At 42.7% G+C, this 15,792-nt stretch overlaps 1 protein-coding gene across 1 annotated transcript in view; it reads left to right on the forward strand.

The window, feature by feature from the left end:
* ERG (ETS transcription factor ERG) overlaps window positions 1-15,792 on the forward strand; it is a 223,991-nt gene that overhangs the window by 77,163 nt on the left and 131,036 nt on the right. Inside the window, exon 2 of the mRNA XM_044284371.1 lies at window positions 7,607-7,695. Within this exon, the coding sequence (XP_044140306.1) occupies window positions 7,657-7,695 (39 nt within the window). The 5' untranslated portion in view covers window positions 7,607-7,656. The remainder of the gene's footprint in view (window positions 1-7,606; window positions 7,696-15,792) is intronic.

A 15,792-nucleotide genomic window follows, 5' to 3' on the forward strand; every position in this document is an offset into this window, starting at 1 on the left:
CCGCTGGAGGGCTGCAGGTTGAGCATGCCTGAGATGGATCATCCATTTGAGATTGGCGAGGGTCCTGGGATAAGCTGTATGAAGAGGCCATGGAGGTCTATGATCACCTAGGCTTCTTCTTAGGACATGTGACGTCACGTTCATTGGTCACATGGCCTAGTGCAGCTCGGCCCTATTCAAGCAAATGGGGCTGAGCTGCAATGCCAAGCACAGCCGCTATACAATATATACGGCGCTATGCTTGGTAAGCCTCAAGGAGCTAGCAGCACTCACGGGAACACTGCAGCCTCCTCAAACAACTGATAGGCGAGGGTGCTGAGAGATGGACCCCGCCAATCTCAAATCGATGACCTATCCTATAAGCTTAGCTAAGCAGCAACACTCAATGCCAATCAGTGGCCGTAAAGGCACATAAAATAATAGGTGGCATAAACTAAGTGACTCAATAGAACACTTAAGATAATATAAAAAATGGGAAAAACATGTTTTTAATTTCTACTTTAATTAGAGTCATTTACTTTCAGAAATATGCCTATATTAAATGTATTTCTGGCGCAGATTGCAGCTTAATAAATGACCCCCAAAAAGTCTAAAGCTGGCTTCTATTTTTCAGAGTTGTCAGGCATTCACTTGTTCAGCCGACAGCCATCTCTCCTGCTCACGGTTTAGCGGTGCGTGCATTGGGGGGAGGGAGCAATCTGCCGGTATATAACTCTGGCGGCATCTTATTTCATCAAAAGAATCACCAATGCTAAAATACAACTTATAGAAACATAGAATGTGTTGGCAGATAAGAACCATTTGGCCCATCTAGTCTGCCCATCTAGTCTGCCCAACTCATCTGCCCAACTTGAGAGCCAGGAGATCCGAGCGCACATTAGGTGATCCGCCTGTCCTGCTAAAATTAACACATTTGTCCAAAATTAATTAAAATAAGCTTAAAGGGGTTCTCCAGTCCTATTAAGATTTTCTATCCCCAAACACCGCATATTCCTGCAGAGGTAACAGTGTGGCATGCAGCACAAGCCCCGTGAAACATTACAGAGCAAAGCATGCTGGGATTGGTTAGAAAACCCAGCAGGAAGTGGGATGAAAAAACAGGAAGTTCTGCATGTAAACATCCTGCCAGGATGCGCTGATGCTGAGAACAGGAGAAGGAAAGTGCTGACATGTAAAACAAGCAAATGAGGGCAAAAATATGCAGTGCTTCAGCTGCTGAATTCAGATTAAAAAAAGGATAGGAAAAACCCTATAAGGCTTCAATGGCTTAAATATTCAGGTGAAAAAATGTCCTCTTCTAAATCCCACATATACATACTGACTGTAACTGCAAATGTTCAAGAAGATGCAGATATTGATGTATTTGTGACAGAAAGCCATGTAGACAACACTGCATCTGACAGAAGCCAGAAGGAGGCATGCTATCACCAGGGTCTGTCAGTAGTGCAGCCTCAGGCTCTGGGCCTGAATGTTATCGTATACTACCCTAGATGTATATCACAAAGCAGTGGCAGATCTGTTACATCAGGGATACCAACAGTGCCTGAGGCCTCCATGGAGGTTGTCATGTTTCATTGTCCTGTCCGTCATATTAATATGATGAGGTCTGTGATGAAGGCTATGGTGCAGATGTGTACATTTCATCAGGTAGATCTATAGTACTGGATCTGTCTAGGAGCCGGAGAAGATTATCCAGTTAGGTTTTAGAGAACAGTTAAAATAGACAAAAATAAAACTACAAGAAAAAATGTCAACGGATGTAAATGAAAAAATGTGGAAAAGAAAATGGTCACGCTCACAGCAAATTCATACAATTCTAGTGCCGAAATGTAATCGCCTTTTGGATACAGAGTGTTAGAAATTCTAAGAAAAGCCTTTCACACTTAGTAATACCTGGCTGCTTCCTTTCTGAAATAGCACCTTCTGTCCATGGGTTGTGCCTGCTGCTGCAGCTTAGCTCCATTGATGTGGATAGGACTGGACTGTAATACTACACCTAACCTTAGGACAGGTGGGGCGCTGTTTTTCAAAGTAAGCAGTTTTGATTTTCTCATTTTGGATGACCCATGTAAGCTTTGGTAATATGTTATTATTTGTGGTTTAAAAGGCTGAAACCAAGTTTCTATTTAAGCCAAAAAATTTTGATATATATATTTTTTTGTCAGTGCACTGTGCTGCTAAGACATGTTTCTATGGCTGCCATTTTTTAAGTTGTTCAATACATCTAGTGTCACTTCGGATACCATTTCTACCATCTGTAGAGGCAGATGAAAAATTGTAGAACATCTATACAGGATCTGACTACATAGGATTTTTTGGTAGTCTGTTACCATGGAGACACATGGCTCTAAATAGAGTATATACAAAAAAAAAAAAAGAGTAATAAGAATCAAGATCTTCATACATGCATCAGAACAATTAAAAATAAATGGCAGAAGGTTACAAAAGACCCTTTGAGTTGTCATCCACGCGATAACTTCTGAAGAGGAAAGAAAGTTCCATGTGGCTTCAGTCATCACTAATAGTCCTGGTTAATAATATATTTTTTTACTTTTTTTAACAAGTCCAGTCAAAAAAAGTTTGCCATGTATACCTTTTACTATATAGTGATGTGATATAATGTAGCGCTCAGCAGGAACAAGGCCCTTTATTGTTTTATTGGTATGCGTTTGGCATTTGGCACGTGGAACATGTGAAAGTGAAGACGTCAGCCTTTGCCAAAAATATCAACCGACCCTGTTTTATTTGGTATATCTGGCACCCAGGAGGAACGGGCAGAGATTGTTACCTTATGGACCATTGACTAATGCCTATTAATAAGTGACATGGTGGTCCGTGCTCTACTCTGTATCGTACATCATAAGTATGTTAATACATGAGCAAATGACTTGGAAATGTCCACTCTTAATGCTCAGGGAACACTTGGAGGGATAAGTCTTCTTCTGAATACAGTAATTCTTCAAGAATTGGCAGGAGTCGCTAATTATAAGAATATTATTTAAATTAGGCCTTTTTTCCCTTAGAAACATGAACTATTGAAGTTCTCACACCGGCCGCTAGAGCAGACAAAATAGGTAGACACTTCCTGTTTTCTGCAGTTAACTTTCCAGCTTTGCTGTGCAGATGGGAAAAGATGAGCAGAGTCATCTCATTATCAGTAGGTAAGCTAATGATGACTCTATTGTACACTATAAGAGAGACTTACTAAAGACTGACGTTTAAACCTGCTGCACTGCCAGAAATTGAGACCAATTTATGACAAGGCACAAGCTTCATCATAAATTAGGTGCATATGCGATAACCCAGTAAGGGGATATCTGCAAATGGTTTGTAATGTAATGTTATGTAACGTCATTGAATGTTATGTACACCCACCATGACTGGTATGTGGTTGGCAGGGACAAGGTTAATCACCGTGTTCCTCCCCTCTTGGCAAGGGTGGGATAGTCCTACTTCTTCTCTAGAGGGAGAAGTAGTCTAGTGAGTGAGGAGAGAAGCAAGTGCAAATGCTCTTTTTCCTTAGGACCCAGGATTCAGAGACTAACTGATCTCTGTGAAAGTTTCAGCCTCAGCTACAAGAAAGGGAGAACTTGGAATCTAGATGTTAAAAGCATAGGAGTCAGCAGGAGAATTGCTAGGTTAAAACATTCGGGACTTGGGCCCCTGATGTTTAGTCCCAGGCCCGAATGAACTGCCTGCCAGATAGATCCAACTGTGTTGCCATCCTCAGGACGGCAATATAATTGAATCTAATGCCGTGCAATAGCTGAAGGACCTGTGATGACATCACAGTCCACGTGATTAGTTCTTAGTGCAGTAGCTGAAAAGGACCTGCGATGATGTCTTCATCATTTGACCAGTGAAGAGAAGTCCTAGGAAAAAAGCTGTGGTGAGGTCTGCTACATGAGGAGAGGTAAGCAAAGGGAGAGGCAGAGGAATGCTGGGAGTTGTAGTTATTTAACTGGGACTGTATGTTAGGGCTGAAAGGACAGTGGGGTGGAGTGATGTTATTTACATGGGACTGAAAGTTGAGGGGGTGATGTTATTTACATGGGAATGCATGTTGGAGGTGGCTGGGGCACAGTGATGTTATTTACATGGGACTAAATGTTGAAGGCAGCTGTGGGAGGGAATGAAATTATTTACATGGGACTTAATGTTGAGGGGTAATGTTATTTACATGGGACTGCATGTTGGAGGTGGCTGGGGAGGGGGTGATTTTATTTACATGGGACTGTATGTTGAAGGTGTATGGCAGAGTGATGTTATTTACAAGGGACAGAATATTAAGGGGAAGATGGGACTGTATGTTGACGGTGGCTGGGGAGGGGGTGATGTTCTTTACATGGGACTGTATGTTGACGGTGGCTGGGGAGGGGGTGATGTTCTTTACATGGGACTATATGTTGACGGTGGCTGGGGAGGGGGTGATGTTCTTTACATGGGACTATATGTTGAAGGTGGCTGGGGAAGGGGTGATGTTCTTTCCACGGGACTGTATGTTGAAAGCGGCCGGGGAGGAGGTGATGTTATTTACGTGGGACTGTATATTGGAGGGGGCTGTAGATAGAGAGGGATGTTATTTACATGGGACTGTATATTGGAGGGGTCTGGAGAGATGGTGTGATGGTATTTACATGGGACTCTGGCGGAGGGAGGGAAATAATGTTATTTACATAGGATTGTATGGTGGAGGGGCTGAGGAATTATAATTTCTGAGGACACTAAACTGAGGAATATAAATACTGGAGGCACTTCAGGGCGAACATTATAACAGTAGGGGGCATTATAAATACTAGGGACACTGGGAGGCATTTTAAATCCAGGAGACATTAGGCGTTCTTATTACTACTGAGGGCTCTATAGAAGGGACTTATAGATATGCATTTTTTCTACTAAGAGCACTATGGGGGCCTTATTACTAGTGAGGGGTCTGCAGAGAGCTTTATTACCACTGGGGAAACAATAGGGGGCCTTATTTCTTTCTTATTTCCATCAGGCCCATAGAAGTGTATGGGAGTGGTGGTGCTTGAGGGTGGCCAGACCGGAGTCCTCCATCCACGACTTTGCCCGCTCGGTTCTCAATCTAGGTGCGGGACCCGCACGTATAAGTCAATGGGGGCATATGCTAGTGATATGCCCCCATTGTCTGAGATGAGACAACCCCTTTAAGGTGGTAGGGTCCACTGGGCTCTGTTACCTCCTGTAATGTGCCAGATACAGCAACGCAGATTGATATTGTGGTCCTCCAGGCTTCGTTGTGGTGTTTTTTCATTTTGAAAAAAGACTGAAAAATATTAATATAAAAATAAATTTAGAATTGCCAACAATACTGAATTTGCTGGGATTCTTCCAAATTTTCAGAGACAATCTCGCCAAATTTAGTTTCCCCTGGCCAGAATAGTTAGAGTTTACATAAACCCTGCCTGGGCGAGTTTGGGGTTGATCCAGATTTGGGGTTTAGATGCAACAAATTTACCAAGAAAGATGTTGTTAATGATGTAAATGATTCCTCTTCTGTCAAAAATACTTATACGGTAAAGGTGCCATGAAAAATGACAACGTATACCACTTAAAAGTCTATGGCAACAGGGAACATTTTAAAAAATTGTCTTTTGGATACTTTTATGAAAATGCTACATCCTGAAGGGTTAAAATATAATGAAAGTTGTTTTAAAAGAGTGCAACGTGAGAAGCGGGTGTCAGACTGCTGGGAAAATAAGCCGTCCATCAGTCAAGAGCTGACGGACGTGGGTGTAAGGGAGGGCGCACCTTCGCCTAGTTACCCTATAATCTCACAGGCTGTATATATTCTGTACACTAAAACTGATACAGTGAGCCAAAATGAACACGCATAGAATATGATACAGAGGAGGCGTATAATCTACGGGAAGAAATATGGAGCACACAGGTATAGCAGAGCTGAAACCGTTTCTTTTGTGCAACATTTGGGAAAAGAATAAACTCAGCTCTGCTAGATAGGAATAGTTTATAAACCACTAGCAGAATTACCCGGCATTGCACGGGTCTATTTCATTTATTGTTTGTGTGTGTGGATAAAAAATATCCACAGTGTCCCCATAACAGTGACATCCACAGTGTCCCCATAACAGTGACATCCACAGTGTCCCCATAACAGTGACATCCACAGTGTCCCCATAACAGTGACATCCACAGTGCCCTCCATAACAGTGACATCCACAGTGTCCCCATAACAGTGACATCCACAGTGTCCCCATAATAGTGACATCCACAGTGCCCTCCATAACAGTTACATCCACAGTGTCCCCATAACAGTGACATCCACAGTGTCCCCATAACAGTGACATCCACAGTGTCCCCATAACAGTGACATCCACAGTGCCCTCCATAACAGTGATATCCACAGTGCCCTCCATAACAGTGACATCCACAGTGTCCCCATAACAGTGACATCCACAGTGCCCTCCATAACAGTGACATCCACAGTGTCCCCATAACAGTGACATCCACAGTGTCCCCATAACAGTGACATCCACAGTGTCCCCATAACAGTGACATCCACAGTGCCCTCCATAACAGTGATATCCACAGTGTCCCCAAACCGGTGACATCCACAGTGTCCTCCATAACAGTGACATCCACAGTGCCCTCCATAACAGTGACATCCACAGTGCCCTCCATAACAGTGATATCAACAGTGCCCCCATGACAGTGACATCCACAGTGCCCTCCATAACAGTGACATCCACAGTGCCCCCATAACAGTGACATCCACAGTGCCCCCATAACAGTGACATCCACAGTGCCCCATCCCCTTAACAGTAACATCAACAGTGCCCCAATGACGGTGACATCCACAGTGCCCCCATAACAGTGACATCCACAGTGCCCCCATGTCAGTGACATCCACAGTGCCCTCCATAACAGTGACATCCACAGTGCCCCCATAACAGTGACATCCACAGTACCCTCCATAACAGTGACATCCACAGTGTCCCCATAACAGTGACATCCACAGTGCCCCATCCCCTTAACAGTAACATCCATACTGTCCTTATAACAGTGAATGAAAATGGCTGAGTCGTTATGGAAACTTAGTGTAAAACTGTGTATGTCAGTGAGGCGAGCTTCTATTGGCTAATACAGGTCATGTGATCAGAGATCATACACCAGTATCTATATTTTACAGGTCTGTGTCCCTTTATGCAAGAAGATGGCAAAAAAGAGTTTAGACCATTGAATATTAAAATTTCTCAGAACAAGACTTTTAGCGTTGTATACTGTGGCCGGCATCCAGCTGGAAAGGACTTCTGAGAGGAATACTGTGAGGAGATCACTGTCTGCTTTTAGCAAATCAGCAATGTTAAAGACACTAACTGGCATTTCTAATTGGTTGAGAAAAGCTCAAAGACAGGGAGGAGTTTACAATGCTCCTCCTATTTTGTTAATTTTAGCCGGATGCCAGGAACATTATCTGGAGGAGCTGTTTAGGTCGATCTTACAGTGAATTAATGAGCTCCATACATGATTGAGAGGCTATAAAGTATGAAAAATAAGTAAATACAGTATATAAAATATATGTAAAAAAAAAAAGAGACATTCGATTTTTACTCTCTCTTCACAGCTACACCTAGAACCGAATGCATGGTATGAAAGGCAGACTGCTGGAGGGACATGATTCAGACTGTTCCAGATCCATCAGCTCACATCAAAGTAAGTGACAAATGATCTAAAATAGGTGCGTTAATAGATGAGGCCTAAAAATTCCCTGATTCATTATCAGAATACTCTATATCTGTCTATCTATCTATCTATCTACTATCTATCTCATATCTATCTATCTAATATTTATCTATCTCATATCTATCTATCTATCTCATATCTATCTATCTATCTATCTATCTATCTAATATTTATCTATCTCATATCTATCTATTTATCTATCTCATATCTATCTATCTATCTCATATCTATCTATCTCATATCTAACTATCTAATATTTATCTATCTAATATTTATCTATCTATCTATCTATCTATCTATCTATCTAATATTTATCTATCTATCTATCTATCTATCTATCTATCTATCTATCTATCTATCACATATCTATCTATCATCTATCTATCATCTATCTATCTATCTATCTCATATCTATCATCTATCTCATATCTATCATCTATCTCATATCTATCTATCTATCTATCTATATTTATCGATCCCATCTCCAGGAGAACTTGATTGTTGCAAGCTGGGAATTGTGTCGTGTGATGTAGAGAATTGGAGATTTATGATGGTTTATTAACATGAGCTGATTGGCTGTATGATAACGAGTTACTAGCTGGCGATTGAGATTGTGCTGTGACTTCCTGCTGGTAGAGAGGGAGACAGAACTGTTTCATTCATAGTACAAAGACAGAGGGACAAACTCAGAGGAAAGACTGGAAGATTAACAGCATATAGAAGTTTCCATACATGCAAGGTGTGTTATTTTTTATGAGATATACCAAAGTCTATCCCAGCCTTAGGGCTCATGCACACAACCATGTGCCGGCCATGCCCGTATACAGCGGGTCCGCAATGTAGGGCACCAGCCGTGTGCGCACCATATCACGGATGCAGACCCATTCACTTGAATAGGTCCTCAATCCGGAAGATACAGAGCGGAAAGGCCACAGAGCAACTACGGAGCGCTTCCTGTGACCGTTCGGTCCGGGCCTCTGCGCCACCACGGACGGATCGCGGACCCATTCAAGTTCATTGGGTCTGCATCCGCCAGTGCAGGCCACACGGACAGTCCCCGTGCATTGAGGATCACAACTTGGGGTCTCCAATGCATGGCACGGGCGGTTTGTGTGCATGAGCCCTCAGGCAGAGTTCACATCTACGTTTTATTTTCCATTCTTCTGATCCGTCAGAAGAAGAGAAAACTAAACAAAACAGGATCCTGTAAAAAAAACGATCCCTGTTTCATCAGTTGTCATCCGTTTGAGCCATTTCCGTCTGAGATCCATTTTTTTAGACGGGGGAAAAAAATGCAGGACTTTTTTTGGGCATCTAAAAAAAACTGATCTCAGACAGAAAAGGCTCAACCGGATTACAACTGATGCAACAGGATCCGTTTTTTTACCGCTTGAGCGTATTTTCTTTCCGTGTCCGTATGCGGCACCATTCATTTAAATGGATACGTAAAAAAATTAATATCAAAATTACTCCGTGTGCATTCTGTTTCCGCCAAGGATAGGACTGTTCTATTAGGGGCCAGCTGTTCCTTTACGCAAAACATGGAATGCACACGTATGTCATCCGTATTTTTTGCGGACCGCAAAATACATACGATCGTGAGCATGATCCCTTAGTGTTTTTGGATTTGGTTGAGAGGGTTTGATAAAACACTAAACTGTCTTATATTAGATATGTGCTCAGTCCTCAGCAGCTACAAAATTGGTCAAAAGTGCACATTTGTATAAGGCCTCATGCACTCGGCCTATGTTTGGGTCCGCATACGAGACGCCGTTTTGGCCGTTTCAAACAACTCCTCATAAGATTTGTTAACTATTAAAATAATAATATAAGTCAATGCTCGCTTTACAGATTATTTGCTTCCCAGTCATACCAGTCTCTACTTCCTGGTCCCACTGCTTAGCCAATCACTGGCTGAGGCAGGTTACCGTCGACCAGTGATTGGCTGAGCACCCATTTCCTGTGTGTCAGGAGGGAGCAGGAAATAGAGACTGGTGGGAACCAGAAAGTATCGGAACAGGATTCGCAGGGGATCGGTAAGGTGAAAATAACTTATTTTAGAGATGATTGAATTGATTCGTAAGAATCTAAATTTAACCCAAATTTTTGAAAAACAATTCCGATTCAGTAGAAGCAGAGAGAGAGACATTGAAACAGCTTTCTATTTGAATAGAATTGATTCGTTCCCGAATAGAATTTCTTGGCTGATTCGAAAGAATCGGACAGAAACGAATTTTAGGAAATGTTCTCATCTCTAACTTATACATTATTTTACACTGTTCTGAGCCTTTCTTTAGGCATTTTTTTAATCTAGACAACCCCTTTAAGAGAAGGTCTATATGAGGAGAAATGTCTGTGACAATTCATAATTCTCTATGTTTGGCAATCCAAAAAGATCTGATAGTCCGGCATCCTGGTGACCAGGAGCTTTATTACTGTATAAGGAAACGAGTGGCATTCCTTACTGCTCCGCATTAAGTCTTATCCCTAAAGAATTCACCAACGCACCAGGCAAGGTAGCAGATATGAGCTTCAGGACAGCGCCGACCTCTCGTATCTGGAATTGATTTGATTCACATCTGTAGTAAAAGCCTAAAATCCGTCGCTGATAGACTTGTATCTTCTCATCCAAATAAAAACATCCTGGCAATGCGATACAGATGGGGCGGCACATATGGTCACTGCCCTATAGTTATGGTAAAATAAACGGCTACTTTCCCTTAAATGGTCAATGGAACATATTTATATTGTACTTTGTATTGAATAAAAGGGAACAACCCCTAATGACAGCAATGCAAGGTCCCTAAGGGTTGTCACTCACCCTCCCCTATTATGAAAGCCATTAGTGTGTATCCTAGTGTCCTTCCTAAATTTGTCATTACCCTCATTGTCTTACGTATCAGGATGAATTGCGCTATAGATCTTATCAAGGACAGGACCTAAGGGGGCAAACATGGCACAATCCATGTGTCCTGCTCTTCCTTGGTATAATACAATATTGCCTGGAATGTTCCACGAAATAGTGAAATTGGTTGGTTGTCATCAGTAGGCTCTGGTGCACCCTTTGCTACATTCTTGGTGAAACCCTGTGCAGTGGCCAATCCCAACACTATGCTGAGTCCTCCTAGACTCTATTGAGATGTCACCATGTGTTGCTGCTCTCTAAAAAGGGATGGTAAGGACTGGTTCATCACAATGGGAAATATGTCCAGGTCTGCAGTAAACCAGTGTGCTTTTTACTGGAGGAACTCAAGTGCAAAACAATAAAGGTGAGGCACTGAGCTGGCTTCTCCAGTGTCCTCCCTGGTAGAAGAAGGTTTTGTGTTGAGAAAAGACCTGAGCTAGATGTCCCTCTCTCTCTCTCTCTCTCTCTCTCTCCGAAGGCAGGTATCCTGGCCAAAGGCTGGTGGCCCAGGGTCTGTGGCCAAGTCTTCCAGCTGGCTTCCTGGTCACAGGGCTGATGACCCAGGGTTTGTGGCCCAGTGTCCCTATCTCAACGTCTTCTTCTGGTCACTCATGCAGTCTGTCGCAGTCTCTCCTACTAAACACTGGTCCATATCTGCAGGCCAGAAGGGTCTCTTCTATTAAGCACTGGTTCCAATCTGTAGACAACTAAGGGCTCTGAATACTCTCTTTATGAACAGTTTCTAAGTGAACTAGAACCCTCTATTGGGAGCGGTGGTTTGGAGAAGCACAGCTTAAACAGAAACAGTGTTACAATTTCTGTGTGTCATAGAACTGTATAGTTTCAATGCATGTCTATGGGAATGACTAAGCAGTTTTTCAGGACAGTCAAAAGGTCAAGGTGTCTGTTTTTTCCCCTTCAAAAGTTTGCATAGGTAGAAAGTCATAACGTTTCTCGGTATTAGGCTAGTTTCACACTAGTGTTTACAGTCCGGCCCCAATAATAATAATGGGGTTCAGCGGATATACGGCCACAACCCGTCAAATATGCAGAGAATCAGCCAAATACCATTTTTTGTCCAGTCGATTCCTGGCATTCTATGCCGGAACAGCCTGCCGGAATGCTATGATGCTAGTGTGAAACTAGCCTTAGCTGACTCTGCATTCTAAAGTGCAGTGCAGATTTAGTGTACTAACAGTACAAATGAACAGGATATATTAAAATAAACATATAAAATACAGTTCAACAATATGAAACAGTATAAGTGCACACAGCAGCATAAATCACAGTGCAAGTTAACCCTTCAAAGTGCAATAAAGTAGGGAGTTGATGGCTTTGCATAGTAGCAGTAAGGGCAAATGTTCACAAATGTTCTTAGTCCAAAGTACCCTTACACCAGGGCACTACACCTGGAGCTGATCTTGCACCCTGTCTTGAGAGCTTCCTGTGGGGCTCCACCTAAAAGTGCTCATCCCACTAAAATTATAGCACTAAAACAGTATAATAGGCAAAATCGTCAATATCACTGGCAGGTAACCCTTCCTATGAAATCACGCATGACCCTCCCTGTAGCCCGACATACATGCAGCACGCAAGTCCCAGAAATTGTATCCTCGCAACTGAGATGAGAGAGGTGACACAGGATGACACTGACAAGACTGCGATGTGACCAGAAACCACAATAGCATGTGACTGCTACAGGTTTTGCCCGATATTACCAGAAAACAGCCACAAAACTGTGTGGGTAAATGCCGCTTGGTCTATCCGGTGAAGCAACTATTTTCTGGCAAAATCGTGGAACAATCACATTAAAATCTGTAGAGGACATTGATTGCCTCCACAGTTTTGGGTTAAATTGTGGGCATGTTAGTGTCGTCCTCTGTGGCCTGGGATGTCAATGAAAACTCTGATTACAGGAGTTGGACCAGTTCTCCTTCATGTGGGTAAATGGAGGGGTCTTCCTGGGTGACTTCCCGGCTTGCTGATGCCATGATTGACGGTTCTCTACTGGTGTTCTGGGGAATTCCAGAGGTCCTCAGCCATGTCAAATATCAGGGGCGTAGCTATAGGGGGTGCAGAGGTAGCAGTTACTACCGGGCCCATGAGCTTCAGGGGGCCCAAAGACCCTTGTGCCACATAAGACACTGGCATTATAGAAAGCGCATACTGGTCAGTTTACACCTCTGGCTGGAGGGAAGAGGTTAGGTTAATAATTTGGCATGAGGGGGTGCCCTTTCAATGTTTGCCTCAGGCAGCAGGAAGGCTATGTGCTCCCCTGACCCTTGCCAACAAGCACTGAGGGACAGGGGCCCAAGCTGAACTCTTGCACCAGGGCCCATGAGCTTTTAGCTATGCCCCTGTCAAATATTAATGCTTGGTTTAAATAATTTAGACTGAAAACAATTGTAAAATAATTAGAAAAACATAAACATATTTAATAGCCAAGTTATTTCCAATAAAGTTATGTCTCTGATTAAGGTGAATGGTATGTACCCCCTAAAACACTACAAAAGGCAAAGCCACAGCTACATATAAAACAAAAGCTATGATAGAATACAGTTTAGAGCTCTTGAAGTCCTTAAAATGCAACTGTCAGCAGGATCAATCCTATCAAACCGGGCATACTGGCTGATAGGGTTGACCCTGCTGATTAAAATGATACCTGTCTTGTGAAAATCAGATGTGTCATTCCCAAGAAAGAAGACTTTTATTCTATACACAAATGAGAGCTTCAGTGCACCAATGGGCGTAGCCAGCACTGGAAAGCTGAGAGCCTAGGCCCCGCCCCTCAGTGCACTGAAGCTTTTATTTGCGCATAGAATAAAAGTTTTCTTTCATGGGAACGCTGCAACAGATTTTTGCAAGACAGATATCTTTTTAATTAGCAGGATCAACTCTACCAGACAGTATGCTTGGTTTATAGGAGTGATCCTGCTCTTTAAAGTTTTTAAACGGAGTGCCTAGTATTGAAAACCCATTCGAATAAGAAATTCTGAGTTGAAGTGGCTGTGCAAAGTTGTTATCTTATCCCTTTTATACAGGATGGGTGATACATATTTGATTGTGGGGGTCTGACTGTTTGATCCCCCAAACTGATCCAAAAAATGGTAGTCCCATTCCCCCATATGAATGCAGATTACGCCATTCATTCTCAATGGGACTGCAATAAGTAGCGGTGTACAACGCTCAGTTATTTCCGTCAATACGATGGAGCGGCAGCAAGAAAGCATGGCATACCACTGATTTCATACACAGGAATGTGAACCTAGTTCTTAGGATCAGGTACTCGTGGTCCAACCCCAAATGATCAGACTGTTATCCCCTATCCTGTAAATAAGAGATACGTTCCGAACTTGGCACAACCTCTTCATTGGGGGGGGAGTCCTTATCTCTTGGCCAGAGTGGATAGGTGGTTACAAAGAGCATCTCACTCTCTGGAGGACCAGTCTTCTCCTGTAGTACACAGACAACCTATTGATTTTAAAAGACATGGTGTAATACTTATTTTCCCCTGCGGGGGTGCTGTAGAGAAACTGAACACTCACTGCCAGGTTTCTCTCCTGATCATAGCTGATTGCTGGGATTTTCACCAGGGGAACGCTTTGCATGCTAATTGTCAAGGAACCCGCCTAACAAGTAGGGGGTTATCCAAAATCGAGTGCCCCTTTAAGGTGTAAAATTGGCTCAGTGTTTAAGTGTCAAATGGCTAAGCACAACTAGCAGAGTTAAAGGACTAAAGAACATGTTCTAGCAGTGAGCAAAGTCTTGTAGAGGAAAAATAACTTTATGTTAATGCGCTACTTCCCCAGACAAGACCCGAGCACCGCACCTGTGCCATAGCTGCCCCTGTGCCAACTTTTAGGAACGTGCCTGGAATGCGCAGCTACCTCCTGGGCATTGTGAGCTCTCGGTGACCTCCTTCTCTGCACGTTTCTTATTGGAGAACAGATAATATTTATATAAGAAAGGTAGAAAGTGAAAACACAGTCGTGTCTGTAATTCAAGAAGTCCGGCAAAATACCGCCACCTGCGATTCTCTCGGCCCTGGGTATTTTTGCACACGGATCTGCATGGTTATTATATCATTTGGAGAGATTTGGTTTGGAAGGAGTTGCAGCATTTCTTGCTCATAGACCCACTGATTCCAGATTAAATCATAATGGATTTTCTTGGAGGCGCACTTTTCCAGGAAAGGCTCGGTGCCAGGGGCCAAGTTATTTGTGTTTGTTTACCATGCTGTGATGCCAACGCTGCAAAACCCGGCACTGCGGTATCATTTTTCTAACCTGCTGGCAGGCAACGTCTCGCTACAGCCCACGCCTGTGCTGCCGAGCAGCGTCCCTGATTGATGGGGGAATATTGAAATATTCCTCCCTTAGAAGCTGGATACAGGACACTCGCTTTGATATGGAAATAACATTTTTGAAGGCTTAGGTTTGATTTGCAGCAGACCTTTTTGTTTGGAAAAGGACAGTCTATATCAATGTTAAACTGGAAATGTAGTCATGGCGAGTTACCAGAATCATATTACAGCGAAATTCCTCCATTCGGGCATCCAATAGTCCGGGCATGCTGATAAATCGGCAGCACAAAGAAATCTGGAAGAAGTCTCACAAGACTAAGAAAGAAGATGAGATGCTTTAATATTTAGGGATGAGCGAATCGACTTCGGATGAAACATCCGAAGTTATTACTTCACGAAGTCTCACGAGACTTGGTATAATAACTTCATAAATCAATTTCTGCTGTAAAAAAACATTCAGGAAATGTTTTTTTACAGCAGAAATTGATTTATGAAGTTATTATGCGAAGTCTCGCGAGACTTCGCAAAGTATTAACTTTGGCTCATCGGAGCCGATACATTCTAATACTGTACAGAGCTTCTGCTTCGTACAATATTAGAATGAAGTTTTATGCGACTCGACTTCAGATGTTTCATCTGAAGTTAATTCGCTCATCCCTAATTATACTATTTATCCTGTCTTGATCCTTAGTTACATCCTGTATTATACTCCAGAGCTGCACTCACTATTCTGCTAGTGGAGTCACTGTGTACATACATTACATTACTTATCCTGTACTGATCCTGAATTACATCCTGTATTATACTCCAGAGCTGCACTCACTATTCTGCTGGTGCAGTCACTGTGTACATACATTAC

This window comes from Bufo gargarizans, chromosome 3, assembly GCF_014858855.1.
Source record: "Bufo gargarizans isolate SCDJY-AF-19 chromosome 3, ASM1485885v1, whole genome shotgun sequence".
NCBI classification, from domain to species: Eukaryota; Metazoa; Chordata; class Amphibia; order Anura; family Bufonidae; genus Bufo; species Bufo gargarizans.